The sequence below is a fragment of the Lutra lutra genome, chromosome 9 (genome assembly GCF_902655055.1).
Source record: "Lutra lutra chromosome 9, mLutLut1.2, whole genome shotgun sequence".
In the NCBI taxonomy this organism is placed as follows: Eukaryota; Metazoa; Chordata; class Mammalia; order Carnivora; family Mustelidae; genus Lutra; species Lutra lutra.
Window position 1 is genome coordinate 77,424,521 of NC_062286.1, and position 25,709 is coordinate 77,450,229.

A 25,709-nucleotide genomic window follows, 5' to 3' on the forward strand; every position below is an offset into this window, starting at 1 on the left:
GACCTGTGTGACCAGCCCTGTTCTTCTCTCGGTTTGCTCTCTGCAGAAGGGAGACAGATATTTTTAGCAAAGAATCTCAAAGCAATGTCCTCACCCTTATCATTGATAAAAATAATACAGTGCTTCCAATTAAAAGCAAGATAAATGATTACTGTTTATTCTTTAGGAGTTAACAGTCTTTGAAACCCTATGTGGGAGATGACAGGTGAACTGAATGTCACTTAAAAAAAATAAACCAAGCTGCAAAGACTACTTTGGAGTTATACAAAAACTCTTCCAAAGTCTGTCTTCGGTTTTAAAACTTTTAACATTTAAACTTAAGTAACTTGAGTACAGGTATAAAAGAGACAATCCACAATTTTTCTGAAAATGAGAATGCAATTTTCTCTTCATAACAACTATGAACTTCAATTATGTTAGCCAGAGAACAGTGATGGTCTCATCTTGCAGAGTAACCACTTTCTGCTTATCTGAAATAATATACTTTGTACAGTTACTGTGACACTGAACAACATGTAAGAAGCCAGGAGGCAATCCCCTGTGATAATCCCTTTACATATGAGTCATTTCATGCAGGGTTTCCTCCCATACTAGAATTTATCTTATGAATTGTAAAAGTAACATATGCTCATTACAAAAACAAACAAAAAAAACAAACAAACAAAAAACCTCGAAAGATATACAAGTATATGAAGTAGAAAGTGAAGGTATCCCGTCCTCTCTCCACCTATTTGCTTCTCTCATGTGGCACAGAAGACTGCTGTTTTTGCTGGCTGCCCCTGGGCATTGATGTCTTTAATAACGTCCTTACTAGGAGATAGCAAAGGTGTTTCTCATCCTGCCCCAGTATAGACAGTGAATATCCTATTTATATCCTTGCACTCTTCTCTATTATTCTATGTGGCACATTTTGAAAGGCATAACCACTGGGTCAAAAGAATATATACATTTTAAATATTGATAATTTGACAACTTCAACCTAGTTTTGGCAAGAGCTGAAGAGGAAACAAAAATATCACTTTTAAAAAAAGTATGACAGGGCGCCTGGGTGGCTCAGTGGGTTAAGCCGCTGCCTTCCGCTCAGGTCATGATCTCAGGGTCCTGGGATCGAGGCCTGCATCGGGCTCTCTGCTCAGCAGGGAGCCTGCTTCCCTCTCTCTCTCTCTGCCTGCCTCTCCATCTACTTGTGATCTCTCTCTGTCAAATAAATAAATAAGTAAAATCTTTAAAAAAAAAAAGTATGACAAATGCATTTAAGAATAGAAAGAATCTGTACATATATGTAGTATATAATTTCATCTTTAAAAAGTGCCTAAGTGTTACTTCGGCTACACAGAAACTCTGAAGACTCTATATTTCTAGAAAATAAATCAATTTTAAAAATTTACAGAATAATTGTCTAGAAATTTTGAGGATGATAATAACATAAAGGATGTACTGTCATACCCAAAAAATGCTTAGACCATTTTAAGGTGCCTAGTTTAATTTTGTAAAGTTTTTTCTTAAGTAACATGTATTTTTGTTTTAGGAACTGGAACAATACAAAAGAAGTTCTTCCAAGTCTTGGAAACAAATTGAGCTTGATTCTTGAACCTCATTCAACTACAGTGTATTTATTTCTTCTTTCCAAAAAAAAAAGTAAGTTTATTAATTAGCTATAATGGTAATAAGTGAAGGAAGCCATGTAATTTGTTAAAGGAAAAGTGGCTTTTCTTGTATTAGTGCAACACTCTGGATACTTTTAAGTCTTTTACAAGGGGAAAGAGTGTAATTACATGCAGTATTTTTTAAAATAAAAAGAATCTTCTTTCTCTAATATGTTTAGTATTCAGTTCAGCATTTTTAAGTTTCTGCTTATATCATTTCAGGACTATGAAAGCAAGAGCCTTTAGTAACAGTTACCAGTGGAGTTTAAGCATTTATATTAGATTCCTTCTCGAAGGAGCTCTTGGGTGGGTCACTTGCCCAGGTACCATTATTTGACTCTAAAACACAGACACAACAAGAACCTATTTAAAATGCACATTCCTGGGGTGCCTGGGTGGCTCAGTGGGTTAAAGCCTCTGCCTTCAGCTTAGGTCATGATCTCAGGGTCCTGGGATCGAGCCCTGCATTGGTCTCTCTGCTCGGCGGGGAGCCTACTTCCCCCTCTCTGCCTCTCTGCCTACTTGTGATCTCTGTCAAATAAATAAAATCTTAAAAAAAAAAAAAACCAAAACCAAGAGGATTAAATGAATATTCAATTAAAAGCATTCACTTTTAAAATAGCTCTCTAGGGGCGCCTGGGTGGCTCAGTGGGTTAAGCCTCTGCCTTCAGCTCAGGTCCTGGTCTCAGGGTACCGGGATTGAGCCCCACATCGGGCTCTATGCTCAGCAGGGACCCTGCTTCCCTCTCTCTCTGCCTGCCTCTCTGCCTACTTGTGATCTCTGTCAAATAAATAAAATCTTTTTTAAAAATGCACATTCCTAGGTGCCTCCTTCCATGGCAGGCAGTGCATCAGTCTCATAAGATGCACTTTCCTGGGGCATGTGGGTGGCTCACTCATTAAGTGTCTGCCTTCAGCTCAGGTCATGATCCCAGGGTCCTGGGCTTGAGCCCCACATCAAGCTCCCTGCTCTGCAAGAAGCCAGGTTTTCCCTCTCCCACTCCCCCTGCTTGTGTTCCTTCCCTTGCTGCATTCTCAAATAAATAAATAAAATCTTTTAAAAAATAAAATAAAATGGACATTCTTGAGTCCCCACACCCAGAGATCCTGAATCAGTGGGTCTAGAATGGGGTACAGTAATCTGCATTTTTAATTAGCACCTCTGATGATTGTGACATACTTAATTTGAGCATAACATTTTTTTAAAGATTTTATTTATTTAGGGGTGCCTGGGTGGCTCAGTGGGTTAAAGCCTCTGCCTTTGGCTCAGGTCATGATCCCAGGGCCCTGGGGTCGAACCCCAAATCAGGCTCTCTGCTCAGCAGGGAGCCTGCTCCCCCTCTGCCCCGCCTGGGTCTCTGCCTACTTGTGATCTCTGTCAAATAAAGAAAGAAAAATCTTAAAAAAAAAAAAAAAAAAAGATTTTATTTATCTGGGAGAGAATGTGAGGGTGGGAGGGGGGAGGAGTAGAAGGAGAAGCAGACTCCCCGCTGAGCAGGGCCTCGATGCAGGTCTTGATCCCAGGACCCTGAGATCAAGACCTGAGCCAAAGGCAGATGCTTAGCGACTGAGCCACCCAGGTGCCCAGGATAACTTTTTGAAGAACAGGTAAATTTAAGGATATAATCTATCAATAAGCAGGCCCAAACTTCATGAGTTGGTAATAATGAAAGATCATTTCCAAGGGGAAATAGCTTTTAATTAAGAAGCCTTCTTGATCTTATGAGTTTGTGTACCTTCTGGCCAAATTCAATCTGGAATAAGCATAATTATTGTCATTGACCAAGAAAGTCATTTACTCTGTGTTCTTCCGTTTCCATTACAAAATATGTTCATTCTAATACACTATACACCCAGCTTCAAATAAGCATATTTAGTAAACCCAGAACACCAAAACTGTTGAGTGGTATCTGAGTGGAGAACAAACTACCTGATCACTGCAATAAGACTTCATAAACAACTTGGGGCACCTGGGTAGCTCAGTCAGTTAAGCATCTGCCTTCAGCTCAGGTCATGATCCTAGTGTCCTGGGATCCAGGCCCACATCAGACCCTCTGCTCAGCAGGAAGCCTGCTTCTCCCTCTCCTCTGCCTGCTGCTCCCCCTGCTTGTGCTCTATCAAATTAATAAAATCTTTTTTTTAAAATGTGGAACATTAAAAAAAAAGACTTAAGGATGCCTGGGTGCTCAGTGGGTCAGGCCTCTGCCTTTGGCTCAGGTCATGATCTCAGGGTCCTAGGATCGAGCCCACATCGGGCTCCCTGCTTGGCAGGGACCCTGCTTCCCCACCCCACCGCCTGCCTCTTTGCCTACCTGTGATCTCTCTCTCCCTCTGTCACCTAAATAAAATCTTAAAAAAAAAAAAAAAAAAAAGACTTCATAAACTATTGCAGTCCATGTGATTCCAGCACTCTTAACAACAGGAGTTTCAGCATGTTTCCAAAGATCCTCAGTCTTCGGTGCAGACAGGCACCCTGCCCAAGTGCTGTGGAGAAAGAGCTCCCTTTAAGTTAATAGTGAACAATAATCTCAGAAACATCTACTGACTTGGGAAGAAACAGCCTATTCCACAACAGTAATAGAAATTTCTATTATATAATTTGATTGTCTTACACATCACTGTCCATTTTTACTTGAGACACAGACTGTCACATGTTTAAAGTCATTGTGTTTTTCTAAGATGGTATCAGTTAACATTTAATAGCTTGAAGTCACATGCTATGTCAATTTTCCAAATGTTTCTGAGCTAGAATGAAATTCATCTGCATATGAATAGTAGAAATGTTTCCACTTACAGTACACACCCCTATCTTTAGTAAGTTGAAATCAGCAATTTCAAAAGAGGTTCCTGTGGGACTCTCTTTGAACTACTTTAAGAGATTATCATCTGCAGAATTGTCTATAACTGATGTGACATATATAAGCTGTAAGGCATTATGTAACTATTACACCATAATCATCAGTGTCAGAGACCTTTTATAAAAATTGACAATACTATTCTGGTAACTTGCCAATGCCTGCAGATCCTTAAATACAGTTTTAAGAAATAGAATTTTACCGTGGTTTCCTTAATGAAATGATTTTTTCTGCTATAATATGAGACATTTCACATGCTATAATTTATCATTCTTTACAAGTTAGGTCACAGCAACTGAACAACTTCATGTACTAAGATGTTCTCCCTCAGCGTTACCATGGTAACATTGAGACAGGGTCTTTTCAGACTTGTACGTGAATTACCTGAAGATCAATCAGAAAGATAATCAGTCATTTAGTATAGAGCCCATTTTTAATCATCTATATACATCATTTCATCCCTAAAAATATGTAATACAGGTATATCCATTTATCAGCATTCTTTCTCTTTATGATTCAAGAACCGAATTTTGTGTGTGTAACTTGGTTCTTCTTAGTGTAAATACCGTGTCAGTTGAACAGCTTTTCTGTATGGACTTAAATAACGCCTCCTATCTAGCCTTAAAGATGTCACTTCTCAGTGCATACACTTTAGCTAGTAACATTCACTCTTGATTTTATAAGTGAACTAAGTGAAAAGTGGAAAAATAGCAAACTAATCTTTAAAGACATTACCTGAGGTCTGTCTCGTATGCTGTGATCTCAGCTCAGCCCATTCCCACAGGCTTTCACTTTATCTCCCCAAAAATCACCAGGTGCTCTGTATCAGGGGTCATCTTCATCCAGCATCTGTCCAACATCCTTTCAGTGTGACTGGGTAACTAAGACCCTCATGTGGACGTGCACACATAAATATGGGCTTTTCAGGGATAATGAAAGCATTCCCACCAACTGCCCAATTTTGCAGGATGCTTTGCTTCACTCAAACCCACAACTCTTTTTTGTTACTTATAGTCAGTAACCACTCAAATGTCTTCTTACCAAGGCTTTTATCAAATGTAAGCATAATTTTGTTTGTAAGCATAATTTTAAAAATTTATCTTTAAGTAGTTTCTACACCCAGTATGGGGTTCGAACTCACAACCCTGAGATCAAGAGTCACATGCTCCACTGACAGAGCCAGTCATGTGCCCTGTAAGCATAATTTTTTAACTGACTTATTTTGCTGTCTAAAACAGCAAGATTATTTTGTGTCTAAAACAAAGAAAACAGTCACACTAGTCTCCCATAACTTTATGAATTATTACTATTTACATTTTTGGACCAGCTCACTCACAATTTCCAAATAGCATGTATCCCTGCAAGTCAGAATATCATTCAAAGCCTGCATGATCTCTGAGTCACAGATGAAGTTACAAGACTTAAGATGTACTATCCAGAAACAAGTGGCTTTCTTTTTTCAGACATTCATAGTAGTCCTGCACGTCTGGGGCTTAAGGTCGTTTTCAAAGCCATGTTCTTTACTATCTGCTAATGAGATGATCCCTTATTTTAAAAACAACTATTCCGAGGATGACAAGAACTGGGATAAAGGCATACAGAGTCAGAAAGTTTGTTGTGAATCTGGATGTTGCACCCGGGCAGATTCTCTCAATAAATGTAATTCCTTGAGTGAAGACACACATGGGATTAGTTGTCACAGAACCATTTGAGCTGCCTGCAGAGAAAAAATGAAAAGTGTCAGATGTGATGCTTCCCAGGTACTTTCATCAACAAGTACTTACCAACTGCCCAATTAGTACACTTCATCATAGACAATATAGGACATTTAAGAGACCCTGGAATTCATTTTTAGATGAAGCAATAGTGAGTGCTCTGGGCCCTGGCTTCATTTGAAGATAGAAATGGATTTGTTTCCATTTGGGGTATAAACTCATTATCATAGTACTGATAAAGATCATGATCACTTATGCTCATCTAGTACTGAATATCCTAAGGTTACTGCTGTTACCACCTAAAAATGTTTAAGACAATTACTAAATTATGCCAGTTCTTTAGTTGCCTTCAGGGAGTGGCCTGGGATTTTCATGGCCAGAAGGACCTTGTTATGCTCCCACTGCCTCTAATGGGATTGGGGAACAGACTTTTGCCAAAAATGGCTTTACTCAGCTATACACTACATACATTTTTAGGGAACAAGAAGCCACTGCAACCGCTTCAACCTGTTCTGTTCAGTCGGTATAAAAACGGATTCTAGGGGTGCCTGGGTGGTGGCTCAGTCAGTTAAGCATCCGACTCTTGGTTTCAGCTCAGGTCTTGATCTCACAATCATGGGAATGAGCACCGTGTAGGGCTCTGTGCTCAGTGCAAAGTCTGCTCTAGGTTCTCTCCTTCTGCCACTCACATGCATACAGACTCTCTCTCAAATAAATAAAATGTTAAAAAAAAAAAAAAAACTGATTCCACCCAGAGTATACCTCAGTGTACATTAGGCCTGTCATTTTTTCTTAAAAGATTTTATTTAAGTAATTTCTACCCCCAACATGGAGCTCAAATTCAACCCCAAGATCAAGAGTCACATGCTCTTCCAACTGAACCAGCCAGGCACCCCAAGTCTACAGTTTTCTAAGAAAATCAGAGTGGCCTTAAGCTGATGGCCTTTGACAGGTGACTAACTTGACTTTCACTCTAAAAATCAGAAGAACTGTTAGACTTTTATTTCAAAACAATGTTTTAAATCTATTATAAAATATAACTTGTATTTTAAAAATACATTTCCCCCAAGGAATCACTTCCTCAGAGTACTATGTAAAAAAAATAATATTCCAAAATAGAGTACTTACCACAAGTGAAATTCTGTCCATAGAACTCATTGACTATAAGAATCTCAGAGCAATATTTTTGGAATGTAAAATAACTGAAGATTTTAAAAGGAATGGACATTTCTTCTGTGTTTCTGAAGAAAAAAAGAGAGCAAGCTGAAATTCAGTAGGCTCTGATAACAGTCCTATTAGATGAAAAGAAAGGCAACCCTCATTTTATGTTTCCCATTTTGAAGGTAGTTTTTATCTCTCATTATAAAAATTGTGCTCACTGTGAAAAACAATTCTGAGAAGTACAAAGATAAACCACTGCCCAGAAATAACTGTGGTTAATATTTTGGTGATATGTGTAACATGTATTATACTTATAAAATTTTACATGAGTGGAATCACACTCTTCATGCTCTTTTCTAACCTGCTTTTTTTCAACCAAACATATGCGTCAGGAAGCCTTCGAAGTCAGTAAGCATAGCACTCTCTCACTTTTAATTATAGCTCAGTGGTCCATTATAGTAGAAATCTTAATTTAACACTCCCCCGATGATGGATTGGTATCTAATGTTTTTTGATAAGCATCATTGATATAAAACACACACCTAACTCATCACTTTAGAGGGTATTTGTGATTAAACAGAGATTTGATGGATCTAGTGTGTGAAGTGAGAATTAACTGGGATACAAGGGGAGAGGATGGAGAGAGCAAGCAGATGTCCATTGTAAAAATGAACTCTGTTCCCTCTTCAGTCTTTTTGCTGAATTTATGGCCTCCTCTGTCCACTGTGTAACTTCTATCAATCAACAAATATGTATTAAATTCTATTTGTGAGGCACTAGTTCTAAGTGTTTGAGGAAGTCAAAAGAAGTGTCCTACCCCTAGAGAACTCACAGTGTAATTGGAGACATAGAATATATATCCTTAAGACTATAAAAATACATAGTGGTAAACAATTTGTACCAAGTATAATAATCCAGCACATGTCCATGACATTGTTGTACTTAATATTTATGGTTTTTACCTATTCCCAGGTGACCCCCCAAACCCCCCGACTTTCAGTTATTGGCAATATTCTAAGGCACAAAATTCAATCAGCCCAATTGAGAGGCTGCTAACTGGAAAGGACAGGTAGGAACCTGGGTAGGAAGGAAGGAAGGGGAAGGACATTCTAGGAAGGAAGGACGGTATGAGCACAGGCATGTCAAAGGACTGCATATGGGAATGAATAGGCCAGAAGGGCTGGAACAGAGGATCTGAAGCTGAGTTTGGAATGCCAGCCAGGAACCTGCTGTTTTGTATCCTTGCAGTGGGTTGATATTGAAAGACCATAAAATCAGTGTTTTAAGAAAATCAATGCAGCACCAGCAAGTAGAGGGACCATAAGAAGGGCAGATAAAGAAAAGCAGGAAAGCAAAAGGGAGCAGTGACGGCAGTAGTTCAAGAATTAGATGACAAAGGACTGCAACAGGATGATGCCCGTGAAAGTCTGGCTGCCCAGCTGGCCAGAAAGTTACCCCCTTAAGCAGGAACCACACACCTTCATCTTGCAGTGCACCCCACAGGGTGGAATACTACAGGTAAAGGCTTCACATGCATTTGTGGCCAGAGAGCAATGAAAAAACCCAACAGAAGCTGGGGACTATTCCAGTGCGAGGGCCATCCGGGGGAAGAGTGTAGTCATTCATTCACTCAATTCAGTAGATATTTTCTGCAAACCTATTTGGTTGAAAGCCTTGGGCCAGCCACTAAGAAGAACTATAATGATGAATGAGGCATAGCTGCTGGCCTCGAGTCTGCCATCCTTGGAAAGGAAGGCTGCAACAGAAGTGGCAGGCTTTCAGAGAGAGCCAATCTATCCAAGGGAACAGGCAGGTTTCGTGCGGGCGGCAAAGGGACACAAACAGGTTCGTGAAAGATGCAGGACGACAATCGGGCTAAATCACGGGAATCCTTGGAGTATTTCAAAGAGGAAGGAACTGAAGATCTAAATTTATTGACATGGGACTGTCCACATTATATCATTAAATGCATATTTAACTCCTTTCACAATAGTACAATCTCATTTTCATTAAAGATTATAGAAGAGTCTAGCAAGATACACAACAAAATTTAAGTTTGTGAGACTTCAGTAACTTTAACTTTCTTCTTTATACACTACCGTATTGTGTACAGTTTTTCCCCCAAAGAACTTGCATTATTTTGTATGTTGAACGAACAAAGCTATTTCTGCTTGTGTTTAGAGGAGGAGGCAACCAAAAATGCAAATGTTGCAGGCATGCAGTCAGGAAAGGCAATGACTTGAGGGAAGAATGTGAACTTTATGATGAGGAGGTCAATGGGGCTGGCCCCTGAAGAGCAGAGCTTCAATTCAGTGACGGGAGTAGAATCCAGGTGAAGCCCAGATGTTGAGGTTTTGCAAAAAACCCAGGAGACTTTGGTAATGCTGGCCACTGCCTGTCTTTTCAGAACAACAAATTCCCCTTTTCTACAAACCAAATACACAAAATAGTGCCAGACTGGAACTAGTAATGATTGCAATATTCAAGAGGTGGGGCACCTGGGTGGCTCAGTGGGTTAAGCCTCTGCCTTTGGCTCAGGTCATGATCTCAGGGTCCTGGGATTGAGCCCTGCATCAGGCTCTCTGCTTGGCGGGGAGCCTGCTTCCCTCTCTCTGCCTGCCTCTCTGCCTACTTGTGATCTCTCTCTCTCTCTCTCTCTGTCAAATAAATAAAATATTTAGTAGGAAAAAAAAAAAAGAAAAATATTCAAGAGGTGATCCTGCCCAACGTTTGATCTGTACCTTGCTGGCTTGATTTGATTTGTGCATTTTTTATAGAGGCTAACAATCATTTAAGCAACACAAATACAGTGCAATACTGGCGTCATAAACATGGTCCTCCTGGACTAATCAAAACCAGCTCACTTTGCTTTGTGAAATTTCACCTTTCTATAACTCACTACAGCTTATGAAGTGCTTCTGATTATCTCATTTGCTTCTCATGTTTCCCTTGTGGCAGAAGGGACCAGATCACGAGCGCCATTTTATAAATGAGGAAACTAATTTAGAGAGAAAAGGGACTTGCCCGCGGTCATGTGGCAGATACAAGGCAGAGGAAGTCTCTGACTCCTGGGTCAGCCCTCTGTCCAGGGAGCCACGTGCAGCCTGGGAGTCTTCACAGTGGCTTGACTGGAGCAAAGTCAAGTCCAACCTGAGTTTTCTTACCCAAACATGGATTGTTCTGAAAGGGAAATAATTAAATATTTAAATATATAAATATAATTTTATCTGTAGATGCTCTGGAGCTTTTTTAAATTAAAGAACCAGCCACCTTCACATTTCCTCATGGAACCACCACTCACATCACCCACCTGGCACCACTGTCACCCTTCTAAAATTTTCCACCGTTTCTGCTGCTTTTTTTTTTTTTAAAGATTTTATTTATTTATTTGACAGAGCAAGAGAGCACAAGCAGGCAGAACCATAGAGGGAGAGGAAGAAGCAGGCTCCCCACTGAGCAGGGAGCCCGATGTGGGGCTCGATCCCAGGACCCTGGGATCATGACCTGAGCTGAAGGCAGAGGCTTAACCCACTGCTTTTTAAAAATATATGTGTGTGTGTATATATATATTTATCTTGCTTATAAAGTGCTTTTTTATAGAAATTCACAAAACAAAGGAAAATATGAAGAAAAAATTAAATTACCCAGAGATAATTACTATTAACATTTGTTAACATTTGTGTCCTTCTAGTCCTGATACTTTCTTGATCTTTTATCATGCAAGCTCTTATCTGACTGTTCTTACTTCCTAAGAGAAACAGGGGAATTGAAAACCAGAACAGAGACAGTGCCAGGGCGGAAATGAATGCATGCTATTTTGCTTATAGTAAGAGGCTGTGAGTTTTTCCAGAGAATGGATTGGTTTTCTTCCTCCTGTTACGACATGTGAATCATATGAATAACACGCCTAAATTGTCATTTCCTGATTCTCAGTGTGAAGACATTTTACTGAACAAATGGTAAATAGATCAAGGTCTAAATAATGATAAGCAAGCATTATAAACTCCCCAGACCATAACATGATACCTTTAGCCTGTGACACATAGCTCTCCTCTTAATTTGTTATCGAGTGATCATTAACCACAAATCATTAATGAAAATCCTCTGAATTGTTGTATCTTACCTTACTAATCCAGAGCCCACAAGTATCCCAGCAATGCAGAGCAGAGCCACTATGCTGTTGACCACATTTGGGTTTTGGACCATACCAAGTAGCACAAGAGTTAGAAATTCACCAATTAAGTGGGGGGCCAAGAGAGCAGCAGAGAAATATCCAAATCTGGCAACCTCGGGATATAAGCCCAGAGTCCTGGAAAAACATAAGGTCTTTAGTTTCCTCTCCAAGGATTATTTAAGAAAAACACCACACGTGCCTTTCATGAATAAGTCCATGGTGGTTAGTGGGTGGGAAGAGTTTGTGGGGTAAGCCACACTCCCCTCTGAGGGGCCTTTTCAGAACAGAGCCAAGCTTGGAGACCATTTAGTAGCACCAGTTGTTTCTGTTGGCTCTAGCTTCATGTACCACCTTTTCCCTTTCACAGCTTCTTCAGTTCTCAGAGGAAAATATTAACACGTGTTGCACCTGGGTAGCTTAGTTGGTTAAAAGTTGCCTTCAGCTTCGGTCACGGTCCTGGCATCCTGGGATCGAGTCCCGCATCAGACTCCCTGCTTGTGGGGAGCCTGCTTCTCCCTCTCCCTCTGCCATTCCCCCTCACCCCGACCCGGCTCGTGCTCTCTGGCTCTATCAAATAAATAAATAAAATCTTAAAAAATATATATTAAAGCTTGAACAGTGATCACAACTGGAGCAATTAGTAGAGTGGTTAAACTCCCCAGGCTTCTCCAAAATAACCACATTCTGCCTATGATGGCACTGCTCCTGTCCTAGCTAGCCTACTCTCCCAGTGTTAAGGGCTCACTCAGCCTACTTCTCTGCTCTTCCATCCTGGTTATGTGGGGTTGCTGCCAGTGTGAAAACCCTTCACTGCCGCCATCCTCTGGTGAATTAGCCCTCCCAGGTCTGTTCCATTCCATTCTCGTCTTTTATTCTACCAGCCCCTTCCATTGATTTGATCTTCATTTTCTTGTAAACAGACTTTCCTACATCCATGCCCCTTAACTCTTAAATTCCTTTCACTAAATACACTTCCTGGATAATAGTATGTCCTCAACAACCATTAGTTATGGCTGCTCTTTCTTCCATCTGTAGAGTAAGGAAAAGGAGTTGGCATGTCTCATATGCATGCCTCCTGACCACTCTCCAAGGCCATCTATCTTTCCTCTCATACAAATCATGAAATTTGCTTGTACTATTCTCTTTCTCAGTGCAATCCTTTGTGGCTTTTATGACATTCTCTCACCTTTGATGATCTTATAGTATCTGGAACAGGGTCAGTCTTTGCATTCCTGTCCACCGTCATTATCCCAAGGTCTTTTTAACCTTCCTAATTAGCCATCAACATCAGCACTTCCTAATTAGGTATCCTGATCTGTTCCAGTGGCTCCATCCACCTAAGCTTCATCACTCACCAAATCTTGGACTTAAATTTTACTCAGAATTATTCCATTTTCCCAAGATTTCAGATTCTGAAAGTGCTCTCTCTGATCATTGTGTCCCTCCTGTCTCCTATTTCCCCAAATCCCAAGCTGCCTCAGGTCCTTACTGCCCCCAACCCCTGCTATTCTTTGCCTTAGCAGTGCCCACACCTTGGAAGCCCTGTTCTTTAACTTAAATTCTCTCCCTGAAGGTGTGCTGAACAAGGCATATTGCTGTACTAATCAGATCCACTCTCCCTCACCTGACCCCCAGACCCCTAGTTTTTTTCTCATTGTAGCACCATCTGTTCACTCCTCTTTGTGGAGTGTTCTGTTGCACATAATATGGTGCCTAGCACTTAGTAGGCATTCAACAATTATTTCTGTCATTTAATTGAAGTATTTGCTACAGTAACAGCTGTGCTGCTACTGGAAATGATTGACTTTTTATGCCTGATTTTTTATCAAAAATAGTCATGACCTGTATGCTTACACTGAACCTAGTTTAAAACTGCCGTTTCCTCAAATATTTTTTTTAAGATTTTATTTATTATTTCACAGATCACAAGTAGGCAAAGAGGCAGGCAGAGAGAGAGAGAGAGAGAGAGAGGGAAGCAGGCTCCCCGCTGAGCAGAGAGCCTGTTGTGGGGCTCCATCCCAGGACCCTGAGATTATGACCTGAGCTGAAGGCAGACTTTAACCACTGAGCCACCCCGGGTCCCCTGTTTTCTCAAATCTTAAAGTACTGTCTTTCTCATGCACAGTTTTTCGTGCTTCACAAATTCTAAAGTGCGTAGGAACCACCTGGGGCATCCTTTTAAACACAGAACCCAATTCAGTAGCTGGACCGGAGATTCTGCACGTTAGACAAGCTCCAAAGTACGGCTGATGCTGGTCCATGGGCCACACTGAGTGGCAAGAGTCTAAATTAGCAAGGTCTTCAATTTTCGGCAACCTTGATTTACTCAAAAATAACTGGATTTTTAAAAATCTGCTGTATTTTTTTTTTTTTTTTTTTTTGCTGTATTTTTAAATCCATGGATCATTCAGCCTGAACTAGACAGGTCTGTGCTTTACATCATAGATTAGAAATTCAACATGCTCCCAAGTGTCAAAGAACAAGGAGGCTTCATCAGGGCCAGCAGCACGGCCCTGTGGTCCTTGCCATCGTCCTCAGTGAGGAGCCCAGCCTCCTGCTAACTTAGAGCAAGTTAGCACTCGCCAGAATGATGCCAATTTCTAATCACCTGCACCAAGACCCTCCCACTCTTCATCTGGAAGCTCTAACTTATTAGGTGCTGGTTTGTCTTTAAGTTATGTATCACTTAGTTCATAGTAATTTTTCATCTCACATATCATGGGTCTATACACTGGCTATGTTAGGAGCACCTGCTTATGAATCCCATGGCTCTAAGAAAGACAATATCTCAAGAACTGCCTGAAGTTCTCTTGGGACAACAAGCTAGGTACCATTACTCTACTAGAGGCACAGAATACCAGGTACTACCCCCATCTTAAGGGAAAGCCATGGGAATTAGGGAAGATACTTCTCCCTAGGATGACAAATCCTGCAAATAACTACCCATTTTTGGACTTATATTTTTGAAAAGCTCTAAGAAACAAACAGCAGCATTGTCTATAAGCCATCACTCACAACCTAAGAGCATCAGGGATAGTTCATGGTGTCCCAGTGCCTCTTCCCATAGCCCCTCTCCTGTCGCTCAAGCCCATTCATGCCAGCTCAACTGTGATGTCGCAGGTGGGTTGGTGGAACCTCAGGCAGAGTTGTGGCTCCAACTGACAGGAGCCATGCTTCATCAAGATTCAGCAGCTAGTTGTTGCCCCTACACCTGGATCCCAAAGACTTCAGGGCAGTTTTCTCTGCCCAGGCCCTGCAGAGGATGTGGGACATGCCAGTCCCTGGCACCATGTAGTCCTGTGGTTCTGCTCTCAGGTCCCGTGGGACCCCAGCTGGGTTCCTTTATTTGACTCGAAAAGGACACTGTACTGGTCACTGATGGCCAAAGACAGACCTCCAGGGCCAAGAAGAGGGAGTTCTTCACCCTGGAGCTCCCCCTTCATCAGTCCCAGTGGCCATGTGGAACTTGCCAGGAGGACTGAACACCTCTGAACACCCCCTTACCAGTAGCATACACTGCTGAATATCATGGTGGCAAGGACACTGAAGGGGAGCGCATGCAGCACATAGGCCAGCAGCATCTGCCACTTCTGGTACAAGCCGTCTTGGCTCTCCTGGTCACTGACAGCTCGCAGCACAGGAACTGGAAACAGAAGGCAGGTTTCAGAATAGCCAGTCACGACACAGCTAAGGAAAAGAGGGCTAGCCCAAACTGAACTTGAGTTGTCAGGGCTGGGTGGTGGGGACCAGCTGGGACTTCCTAGTCATGGAAAGTGGGAACTGCTGTCGATAGAACTTTAAGTACTTCCCACCACAGAACTCTACTCTACTTGAATTACAGTATGGTTGCATACGCTGTCAACGTTTCTTTCTTTCTCTCTAAAGTCAATGGAGGGTTGTCACAAATTCAAGAATATATGTGCAAATGGGTCATGAATGACGTGAGGTAGTTTGTCCTCTTTTTGTGCAGGGTCTTGGCACAGAACATCAGGCAATTAGGCACTACTGCTGGATTCTCACTGAGTTTGAAAATTAAGTGCTAGCTGTGCTAAAATCAGTTCCAAAAAGAATAGAATAATGCCAAGTTGACAGGTGTCTGGGCCTCCAGGGCCTGTACATCCTAATGGCAAAGATAGGAATACCAGGAATGATCTTTTAAAAAACCCTTCCCAAACCCTGCCCCATCAGCAGCTTCTAACTTCTTGTTTCTCTGGATCCTTAGACCCTCAGCAAGATCTACTTGGTGAACAAATTCACACTAAGATGTTAGTAACTCCGTACTTAATCCTTCCCCAGGGAGAGAATCTGGAGAGAGCCAAGTTTAGCTCAGGAAATACCCTTATAATAGTGGAGTCTTGCAAGATGCTAGCTAGAGAGGAGAGAGCATCAGGAAGAGGGGAAGTGCCCTCCCCAGCCCCAGGGGTGCACCTCCTGGGCATGGGCACTCACACAGATTGATAGCGTTCAGCATGCCTGTGTATGGGGTGGCACCCACAAAGTGGTACAGGAGTCCCACGCGGTCCTGGACAGCACCCTTCAGCACATCGCTCGGCACCCGCAGAAGGTAGAAGATGAGGAACAAACCCATGATCAGATTCTGAACAAGACGCATCATCACCGCCAGCTTATTTCTCATTAAGTTCCTTGTCACTCTCCTGAAAGCCAAACAACCTCGCTTTAATTCTCTTTCTCTTATTGGTGAATGTCTAACCACCTAAAACGGGGTGAAGTTCTTACCTCAAGAGAACATCCAGTTTAGAGAGAGCTCCAGGAGAATCTTTGGTTTTGAAAGGAACCACTGGTAATGTTTTCAGGTGTTTTGTTCTTTCAATATTTTCCAAGGTTTTGCGATAAATTGCTGATTCTTTGTAGGCAGATTCAATCATTTGAACTCTCTTGTAGGTTTCTATTTCCCGTTCTTTGCTTTGAGTATCCACTGATGTCAGGTCCACTAATTTTTTTTTCCCAAAAGAAATGACCCATGTGTTTTTAAATGCATATATATGCACAATGGCTGATAATGTATGTTTTATCATTGATTCAGGAGTACTAGCTAGTACCTCATCCCATCCCTGGTGATCATGCCCACCTGTAAAATCAGAGTATTTTAAACCTATCAGCTAGGCCTTGAGGATTCAACTGGGGCTGTCTGGGAGAATTTAGAAGCTGAGCTAATTCTTTTCTGACAAAGCGGACATGCAGCAATTTAAGAGAGGTCCCCCACCTCATTCTGATAGGTCATCTAAGGCAAGTTATCTGATCCAGCCAAATTAACTCCTTAAAGAGTGAAATTACCAAAACAAAAGCAAGAATAAAATCCACTAGTGCTGTTGACATCTAGGCAGAAATCTGAGATGACAAAATTGAATGATCATTCATCATGGGAAATGTGGAGAAAAAAACTTACTATAAAAGTCAAAAGGGTTTGAATGTTCAGGACAAGGGTAACTGCAACCACTGAAGAAATCAAGCATTTCTGCTGGTGTCCCACAGAAAACCAGCTCTCCGTAGCTCAGAATGGCGATTTTATCAAAGAGCTGATGGGAAAATCGATGGCATTAGTGTATATCAGGTCACCATATCCTTCTGGAGAATAAATTTCCAAGCAGTCAGTCCCTATTGCTCTCAGCCATGCATTAGGATTCTTACTGTGCCCAATGGAGAGACACAAAGCATGTTCCTATTTTTTTTTAATCCGCGTTGCCAGTGTATGTCGTATTGCATCTGGCCTGGGCCCAGATGAACTCCTGGACCTGGCCAGTGGTCCTAGGTTTGAGGGCCAGCCATGCTCCTGAGTGAGTGACCTTGGACCAGATGTTTGTTTGACCTCAGACCCCTGATTCAATTTTGCATCATTTTTAAGTCTCCCTCTTTTCTGTAAAGTGGCAGTACTGATAACCACATCATAGGATTGTTTTGTGGACCAAGTGAACCAGTGCAGAGAAAGTATTTGGTACATGGTAGGTGCCCTTCCCATATCAGGAGCTATTGGCCCCAAGGGCCCTGGTTGATGAGTACTAATCTCTACCTCACGATCCCCAGCTCAACACATACTTCTACCCACCCTTGACGAGTTAAGCAGGAACACGAGTCACCCTCACCTGGAAGAGCTCAGAGCGTGGCTGATGGATGGTGACAATCACAATGCGGTCCCTGTGAGCCAGCTCTGCCAGGAGGACAACGATTTGATTTGCTGTCATGCAGTCCAGGCCTGTGGTAGGCTCATCAAACAGCATGAACTCTGCAGGCAAGGAAGGTCAGGTTTCTGAGTCACTGACAAGACTGGGCTCTGGACTTTAAACTCAGAATTTTGAATAGTTCCTTACTGAGCCATCTTACCCCATCCCATCTTAACCTATCCACACAGTGCACCGTGAGAAGTACCTACATGTAAATGGCTTTCAGCCCAAGTCCAAATGAAGGAACTTTACTTCAGAGGACCCACATCTCAGCTCCAGAGCACATCTTGGCCTTAATCATTAAAGGGTTCAGGGTAGCAACAAGATCAGGCCTCTCAAATGTACTATGGATTGTTTGGGCTCTGTCCAGAGGACCATGACAAAGAACAAGGGCTGACGAGTGGGCACCAAGTTGTTTTCAAAAGGCTAGCTAAGAGGAGGCTGGTTAAAAAGACAACCTCAAGGGACGCCTGGGTGGCTCAGTTGGTTGGACGACTGCCTTCGGCTCGGGGCATAATCCTGGGAGTCCCGGGATCGAGTCCCACATCGGGCTCCCAGCTCCATGGGGAGTCTGCTTCTCTCTCTGACCTTCTCCTTGCTCATGCTCTCTCTCACTGCCTCTCTCTCAAATAAATAAAATCTTAAAAAAAAAAAAAAAAAAAGACAACCTCAAGGCACCTGGGTGACTCAGTGATTAAGCCTCTGCCTTCAGCTTGGGTCATGGTCCCAGGGTCCTGGGATCGAGTCCCACATCCGGCTGCCTGCTTGGCAGGAAGCCTGCTTCTCCCTCTCCCACTCCCCCTGCTTGTGTTCCCTCTCTCGCTGCGTCTCTAATAAATGAAGAAAATCTTAAAAAAAAAAAAAAAAAAGACATAACCTCACTTCATGTGAAGCACTTTCGAACATTGACAGGGTCTTTGCACAGCAAAAAACTGCCTGATAAAACAAAGTCTGACCTGGGATAGGCATTAAATTCTTTAGAAGGTTTAACTGTGGCTATCTACCCAGAAAGTGAGAAGGGCTCTTAAGAACGTCTCTCTTGGGGCGCCTGGGTGGTTCAGTGGGTTAAAGCCTCTGCCTTCGGCTCAGGTCATGATCCCAGGGTCCTGGGATCGAGCCCTGCATCAGGCTCTCTGCTCAGCAGGGAGCCTGCTTCCTCCTTTCTCTCTCTGGCTGCCTCTCTGCCTACTTGTGATCTGTCTAATAAATAAATCTTTAAAGAAAAAAAAAAAAAAGAACGTCTCTCTTCTTTGCCTTCTAGTGACCAACCACCATCTGAAGAGCAGGCAGTCTTAGTGGGCCCCTGTGGAATATCCAGCTGCAGCATCTCCTCTTCCAAGTGCTTATAAGAGCTGAGAGTTCCCCAATAATGAGGAGAATGACCAAACCCAGCAGGAAAGGCAGGTGACTGGCTATCCCATCTTGATAGCTCCTCCCTCCAAAATACACACTTTTTTGTGTATCATTCAAAGTCCTGCTTTAATTCCTGCCATTTCATATGTTCTTTTAGGCACACCAAAACTCACTGACTTTCTATAGCCACCGCCCCCACCCCCAGTGCTGCTACTCTAGTAACAATGGACGGACCAGAGTCCTGTGCTCATGGAAGACCCTAACTGAACATTAAAACACAGATGCAGTGCTTCTAAGTCCAAGAGCTGTTTTGTACTTGGATAGAATAACATCAAGAACTATGTAGTATTTCCATTCTGTGGATTGCCTCTTTGTTTTGTTGACTGTTTCCTTTGCTGTGCAGAAGTTTTTGATCTTGATGAAGTCCCAAAAGTTCATTTTCGCTTTTGTTTCCTTTGCCTTTGGAGACATGTCTTGAAAGAGGCTGCTGTGGCTGATGTCAAAGAGGTTACTGCCTATGTTCTCCTCTAGGATTTTGATAGATTCCTGCCTCACATTGAGGTCTTTTATCCATTTCAAGTTTATCTTTGTGTATGGTGTAAGAGAATGGTCGAGTTTCATTCTTCAACACATAGCTGTCCAATTTTCCCAGCACCATTTATTGAAGAGACTGTCTTCTTTCCACTGTATATTTTTTCCTGCTTTGTCAAAGATTATTTGGCTGCAGAGTTGAGGGTCCGTATCTGGGCTCTCTATTCTGTTCCACTGGTCTATGTGTCTGTTTTTGTGCCAGTACCATGCTGTCTTGGTGATCACAGCTTTGTAGTAAAGGAGAAGATATTCACAAATGACACTACAGACAAAGGGCTGATATCCAAGATCTATAAAGAACTCCTCAAACTCAACACACACAAAACAGATAATCATGTCAAAAAATGGGCAGAAGAGGGGGGCCTGGGTGGCTCAGTGGGTTGGGCCTCTGTCTTCAGCTCGGGTCATGATCCCATGGTCCTGGGATCGAGCCCCACATTGGGCTCTCTGCTGGGCAGGGAGCCTGCTTCCCCCTCTCTCTGCCTGGTTCTCTGCCTACTTGTGATCTCTGTCAAATAAGTAAATAAAATCTTTTTTAAAATGGGCAGAAGATATGAACAGACACTTCTCCAATGAAGACATACAAATGGCTAACAGACACATGAAAAAATGCTCATCATCATTAGCCATCAGGGAGATTCAAATCTAAGTCAAATCATTAGCCATCATGGAGATTCAAATTGAGATACCACCTTACACCAGTTTAGAATGGCCAAAATTAACAAGACAGTAAATAGCAAGTGTTGGAGAGGATGTGGAGAAAGGGGAACCCTCTTACACTGTTGGTGGGAATGCAAGTTGGTGCAGCCACTTTGGAAAACAGTGTGGAGATCCCCTAAGAAACTAAAAATAGAGCTACCCTATGACCCTGCAATTGCACTGCTGGGTATTTACCCCAAAGATACAGATGTAGTGAAAAGAAGGGCCACCCATACCCCAATGTTCATAGCAGCAATGGCCACAGTTGCCAAACTGTGGAAAGAACCAAGATGCCCTTCAACGGACGAATGGATAAAGAAGATATGGTCCATATACACTATGGAGTATTATGCCTCCATCAGAAAGGATGAATACCCAGCTTTTTTATGTAGCATGGACGGGACTAGAAAAGGTTATGCTGAGTGAAATAAGTCAAGCAGAGAGAGTCAATTATCATATGGTTTCACTTACTTGTAGAGCATAAGGAATAACATGGAAGACATCGGGAGATGGAGAGGAGAAGTGAGTTGAGGGAAGTCGAGGGGGAGACAAACCATGAGACACTGTGAACTCCGAGAAACAAACTGAGGGTTTTGGAAAGGAGGGTGGAGAGGTGAGCCTGGTGGTAAGTATTACGGAGGGCACACATTGCATGGAGCACTGGGTGTGGTGCATAAACAATGAGTTTTGGAAGACTGAAAAAAATTAAAAAGAACTATGTAGTGTTTCCAAAGAAACTGGATCCCCAGTCTAAAGAACCTCAGTGATGTCAGTTCCACACAAACCCCTTTCCAAATGGAGACTGTAAAAAAAGGACTGAAAATGTCTGCAGACCCATGGAAGATGCCCAGGCAGCAGCTAGTAGCAGTTCTGGATCCCACTTACTGGGATCCTGGAGGAGCTGGGCTGCGATGGAGACCCGGCGCCGCTCGCCATTGGAAATCCCCCCAAGGTTGCAGCTGCCAATCAGTCGATCTGCCACATGGCTCAGACTCAGCTCCACCATAACTGCGTCCACCTGCAGGAGACACAAGTCCAGGAAGGCTGGTCATTGCTGGGCTACTGCTCCAATTCATGGAGTTCTGATGGCATGGGAGAGGCAACATTCTTCCCTTGAGTGCTTGGGCCACTTTCAGACTCACCACACCTTAGGGAAAACATGCCTATTATGATAAAATCCAATTTGGTCTAAGTCATAATATAGTACATGTGTCAGGTTAAAATAAATTAATATAACTGTTTTTCAAAAGTCTCTAGAGGGGCACCTGGGTGGCTCAGTGGGTTAAAGCCTCTGCCTTCAGCTCAGGTCATGATCTCAGGGTCCTGGGATCGAGCCCCACATCGGGCTGTCTGCTGGGCAGGGAGCCTGCTTCCCCCTCTCTCTCTGCCTACTTGTGATCTCTGTCTGTCAAATAAATAAATAAAATCTTTAAAAAAAAAAGTCTCTAGAGCAGCAAAAACTATATTTGTTTCAGGGAAATTCACCAGGAAACAAGGAGAGGTCACTGTACTCATATTTTCAGATGCTGCATTAAGTCCAGCATACAGAAAAATCCCCTAAAGGCATAGGTACAATACAGTTTTTTTTAATGTTTGGTTTTTGAAATTTTATTGTGGTTTTTTTTTTTTTAAGATTTGACAGAGATCACAAGTAGGCAGAGGCAGGCAGAGAGAGAGAAGGGGAAGCAGGCTCCCCGCTGAGTAGAGAGCCTGATGTGGGGCTCCATCCCAGGACCCCGGGATCATGACCTGAGCCGAAGGCAGAGGCTTTAACCTACTGAGCCACCCAGGCGCCCCTGAAATTTTATTGTGTTTTATATGTGTTAAAAAAAAAAAAAAGTCCTGATTTGGTTTGAACGAACCTTGGCTACCTTATGTAACCCAAATAAGTCCTGGAGTCCTGTGTGGTCCAATCTCAGTGTGATTTTGCATCAAATATAATCAAGCTACCAAAAGTAATTAAAAATAATGCCAGGGACGCCTGAGTGGCTCAGTTGGTTAAGCGGCTGCCTTCAGCTTAGGTCATGATCCCAGCATCCTGGGATCGAGTCCCACATCGGGCTCCTTGCTCAGCAGGAAGCCTGTTTCTCCCTCTGCCTCTGCCTGCCACTCTGTCTGCCTGTGCTCACTCTCTCTGACAAAAAAAAAAATAAAAATAAAAATAAAAATAAAATAAATAATGCCAATATTTATTTGACTCTCTTTAAAAACTTCCCAGGAGAGCCAGTTTATAACCTGCATCCACACTTAATATGCTGTCCCCCAGTTCTCCTCACTCTATTTATCTTGGACTCTGCCACACCCTGAAACCATCTCCTTAGTCCTCCTCAACTCCCCCACAATAACAACTAGAAAAGTTCTTGACTGACTTTCTAATCAAGAAGTTGGACTTTCCCTTCCCCTCCTTTCCTTCCTCACTTAGCCCATCTCCAGAGACCCTTTCAAAAATCTCTACTTCTGGCCCTGCCTTGCAGATTACCCCTATCTGCATAGGGCCCTGGGGAAAGCAGCTAGAAACAGACTGAAAATACTTATATATATGGTAATGAGTTTGATTCCCATATACCTCTAATGAGATTGTGTTACTTTAAAATGAAAAAAGAAACAAAACACTGCATTAAAAAATAACAACAATAGGCTGTAGTAAAAGAGGGGATGATTTGTGGGACAAAGTTCCAGTGGAGCCAGGGGGTGGGATCAGCAGCATCGGGGAAAGGTTTGACCAAAAGAAGGAACACATCTGAAATAAACCTAAAGGAATAACGAGGTTCAAATGCATAAATAAACCAGAGTGATTTATTCTGGAAAAAAGAAGGTCCTCCTTTTGCCATCAGAATTGAAGGATTCTGGAATTGAGTTTTGCATGGCCGAGCCAGGTTGAGGTGCTCACCAGCCAGGGCAGGTTCCCGAGCATCCCTTTCATCTGCTCTGCAACTCCAAGAAAGGAGTAAAGCTTGCCCCTCCCGGCTCGGAAGGGATGGACATGTATTTAACCTGTTTCACAGGACCCAAAGCCTTTCCCATGTTTAGCAAACGTTGGGAAACTACTGGGGATGGAATGCACAGTGTCTCAGAAGGAACCCTTGGGATCATTGGGATGCATTGGGATCATCAACCTCTACACTGTATGTTCTCAGATAAAATTGGCTTATTCCTCACATCAACTCCAAGAGAGACACATTATTATCTATTTATTATAGAGGAGAAGACAGATCCTCAGAGAGGTGCATAACTTGCCCGAGGTCAAACTATTAGCAAGTGGGGCTGGGGCTGAGACACCTGTCTGTGTTCCCTCAAGTGGTCCATGAAGCTCAAGGATTAGCCAACAGTCCAGCAGACACAGCCTGCCCATGTCAAGCACAGCTTTATGTTCAGGTTCCTCAGAGGAGAGATCTGCTGTGCTCTGTCCTGTATTATCACCACCACTTCCTTCTCACTAAATTACTTTATCAGGATTTTAATACCTACGGACTAGATTTGCTCAGAAAGTACTCTCCAGCAGAGAGAACTTTTGCAGGACTTTTAGGGACTGCCAGTGACAGAGGAACATTTACCGGAGGGAATTTTTTTTTTTTTTAAGATTTGAGAGAAAGAGCACAAGCAAGGGAGCAGCAGAAGGAAAGGGAGAAGCAGGGTCCCTGCTGAGCAGGGAGCTCGATGTGGGGCTGGATCCCAGGACCCTGAAATCACAACCTGAGCTGAAGGCAGATGCTTAACTGACTGAGCCACCCAGGCACCCTCAGGGGGAGAAATTTTTGCCATCAATCGGTTTCAAGGCATCCATGAATCTTCTGAATATTTATGTGAACATGAGCATTTTCTGGAGAAGAGCTCAGTGGTGTTCTTAGATTCATTCTCTCTGTGGGATATGTGATATAAGTGGATCACCAACTCAGAAGAATCTGTTTATGACGGCATTTCTGCCACCCAAATACAAATAGGATCTTCTCCTGCCCCTTTCAGAGACAGAAATACTAAAGCAAGCAAAGAGAAAGTCTGCAGATGGACTCCTCTGTCACTCACAGTCAGGATTACTGTGTGGGCTGAAGTCAACCTCCATCTTCTCTCATCACAATGGGGTTCAGGAGGTCCCGGAGCTCAGGGAGACATGATGGGAGCTAGAGGGACTGGGTTCGCATTCCAGCTCTGCCCTTCCCAACTGTCTGATCTTAATCTCGTGTTCCAGGAGATATGCCTCCCACATAGTGTTGATGCCAGGATACGGTGAAATACTGTGTGTGAGCAAAGCCTGACTGATGCCAGCCAACTAGGAGAGTTCAGAGTACACACACACCTTGTTGCATTGCACTTTACTTTACTGCATTCACAGATAACGCATTCTCTACAAACAGTTTGTGCCAACCCTGTACTAAACAAGTCTACTCACACCATTTTTTCAATAGCATTTGCTCACTTCATGTCTGTGTCAGTAAAGTATTTTTAAATTAAGGTAAGTATATTGGGTTTGGGGGCACCTGGGTGGCTCAGTGGGTTAAGCCTCTGCCTTCGGCTCAGGTCATGATCTCAGGGTCTTGGGATCAAGCCCCACATGGGGCTCTCTGCTCAGCGGGGAGCCTGCTTCTCCCTCTCTCTCTGCCTGCTGCTCTGCCTATCTGTGATCTCTGTCAAATAAATAAATAAAAATCTTTAAAGAAAAAAAATTTTTAAAGTATATTGGGTTTCTTTTAGACATAATGCTACACCTCACAGACTGGAATATTAGTGTAAATGTAACTTATACACACTGGGAAACCAAAAAACTCATTGGACTCTATTTTGATATTTGCTTTGTTGCAGTGGTCTGGAACCAAACCTGTAGTATCTCTGAGGTATGCCTGTATAACCCAGTTGAACGGTAAGAGCCTTGCAATGCCTTCTGAGCACTCTACAGTAACTTCCAGGAAGGAACGAGAGCTAGGCATCCCTGTTAGGCTGATGGTCCTTCTTGAGGGCCACACTCCTTGCTAAGACTCCTCTGGAATAAAAGCTATCCTTCAGCACTGTCTAGGACTCTCAAGCAGAAAAATGCCCTTTACTCACCTGGGCATTATATCAAACAAATCTGGTACTTGGGACACAGCTTAGACCTAATTTCACTCTCCAAGCCCTATCTGAAAGTCCAGTGCCAAGGACAGATTAAGCAAGTCCCTAGTGACAGACGCTGCAATGCCTGATAAAAATGGTGTACCCTCAGCTGATATGGAGGACTTCCTTGGAGCCTCAATGGCATTAAAGAAGGCCGGCCCTGGAGCCTAAACCGCAGATATAATTTGTGTGCCCACGTGGAGCCTCACTGTGGCTTCGCTGAAGCCTCTGAGGCTGATGTTGCTGGTCTC

General features: G+C 42.8%; 2 protein-coding genes across 4 annotated transcripts in view; one reads left to right on the plus strand and one right to left on the minus strand.

Moving 5' to 3' along the window:
• DYNC2LI1 (dynein cytoplasmic 2 light intermediate chain 1) overlaps nt 1-1,816 on the plus strand; it is a 42,916-nt gene extending 41,100 nt beyond the window's left edge. For both annotated transcript variants that reach the window (XM_047744976.1, XM_047744977.1), the window contains one exon: nt 1,529-1,816. In XM_047744976.1, the coding sequence (XP_047600932.1) occupies nt 1,529-1,591 (63 nt within the window). In that variant the 3' untranslated portion in view covers nt 1,592-1,816. The remainder of the gene's footprint in view (nt 1-1,528) is intronic.
• The window catches only part of ABCG5 (ATP binding cassette subfamily G member 5), a 41,244-nt gene that overhangs the window by 7,397 nt on the left and 8,138 nt on the right, over nt 1-25,709 (minus strand). Inside the window, exons 5-13 of one of the 2 annotated variants that reach the window (XR_007130000.1) lie at nt 21,259-21,391; nt 17,653-17,792; nt 16,959-17,088; nt 16,289-16,502; nt 16,001-16,206; nt 15,056-15,194; nt 11,501-11,686; nt 7,345-7,457; nt 5,237-6,218 (exon numbers count right to left, since the gene is read on the minus strand). Coding sequence is in view for 1 of the 2 variants with exons in the window: in XM_047744975.1 (XP_047600931.1) it covers nt 6,025-6,218; nt 7,345-7,457; nt 11,501-11,686; nt 15,056-15,194; nt 16,001-16,206; nt 16,289-16,502; nt 16,959-17,088; nt 17,653-17,792; nt 21,259-21,391 (1,455 nt within the window). In the remaining variant the exon portion in view is untranslated. Of the gene's footprint in view, nt 1-4,915; nt 6,219-7,344; nt 7,458-11,500; nt 11,687-15,055; nt 15,195-16,000; nt 16,207-16,288; nt 16,503-16,958; nt 17,089-17,652; nt 17,793-21,258; nt 21,392-25,709 lie in introns of those variants that run through there. The other variant, XM_047744975.1, reaches the window with a different exon arrangement.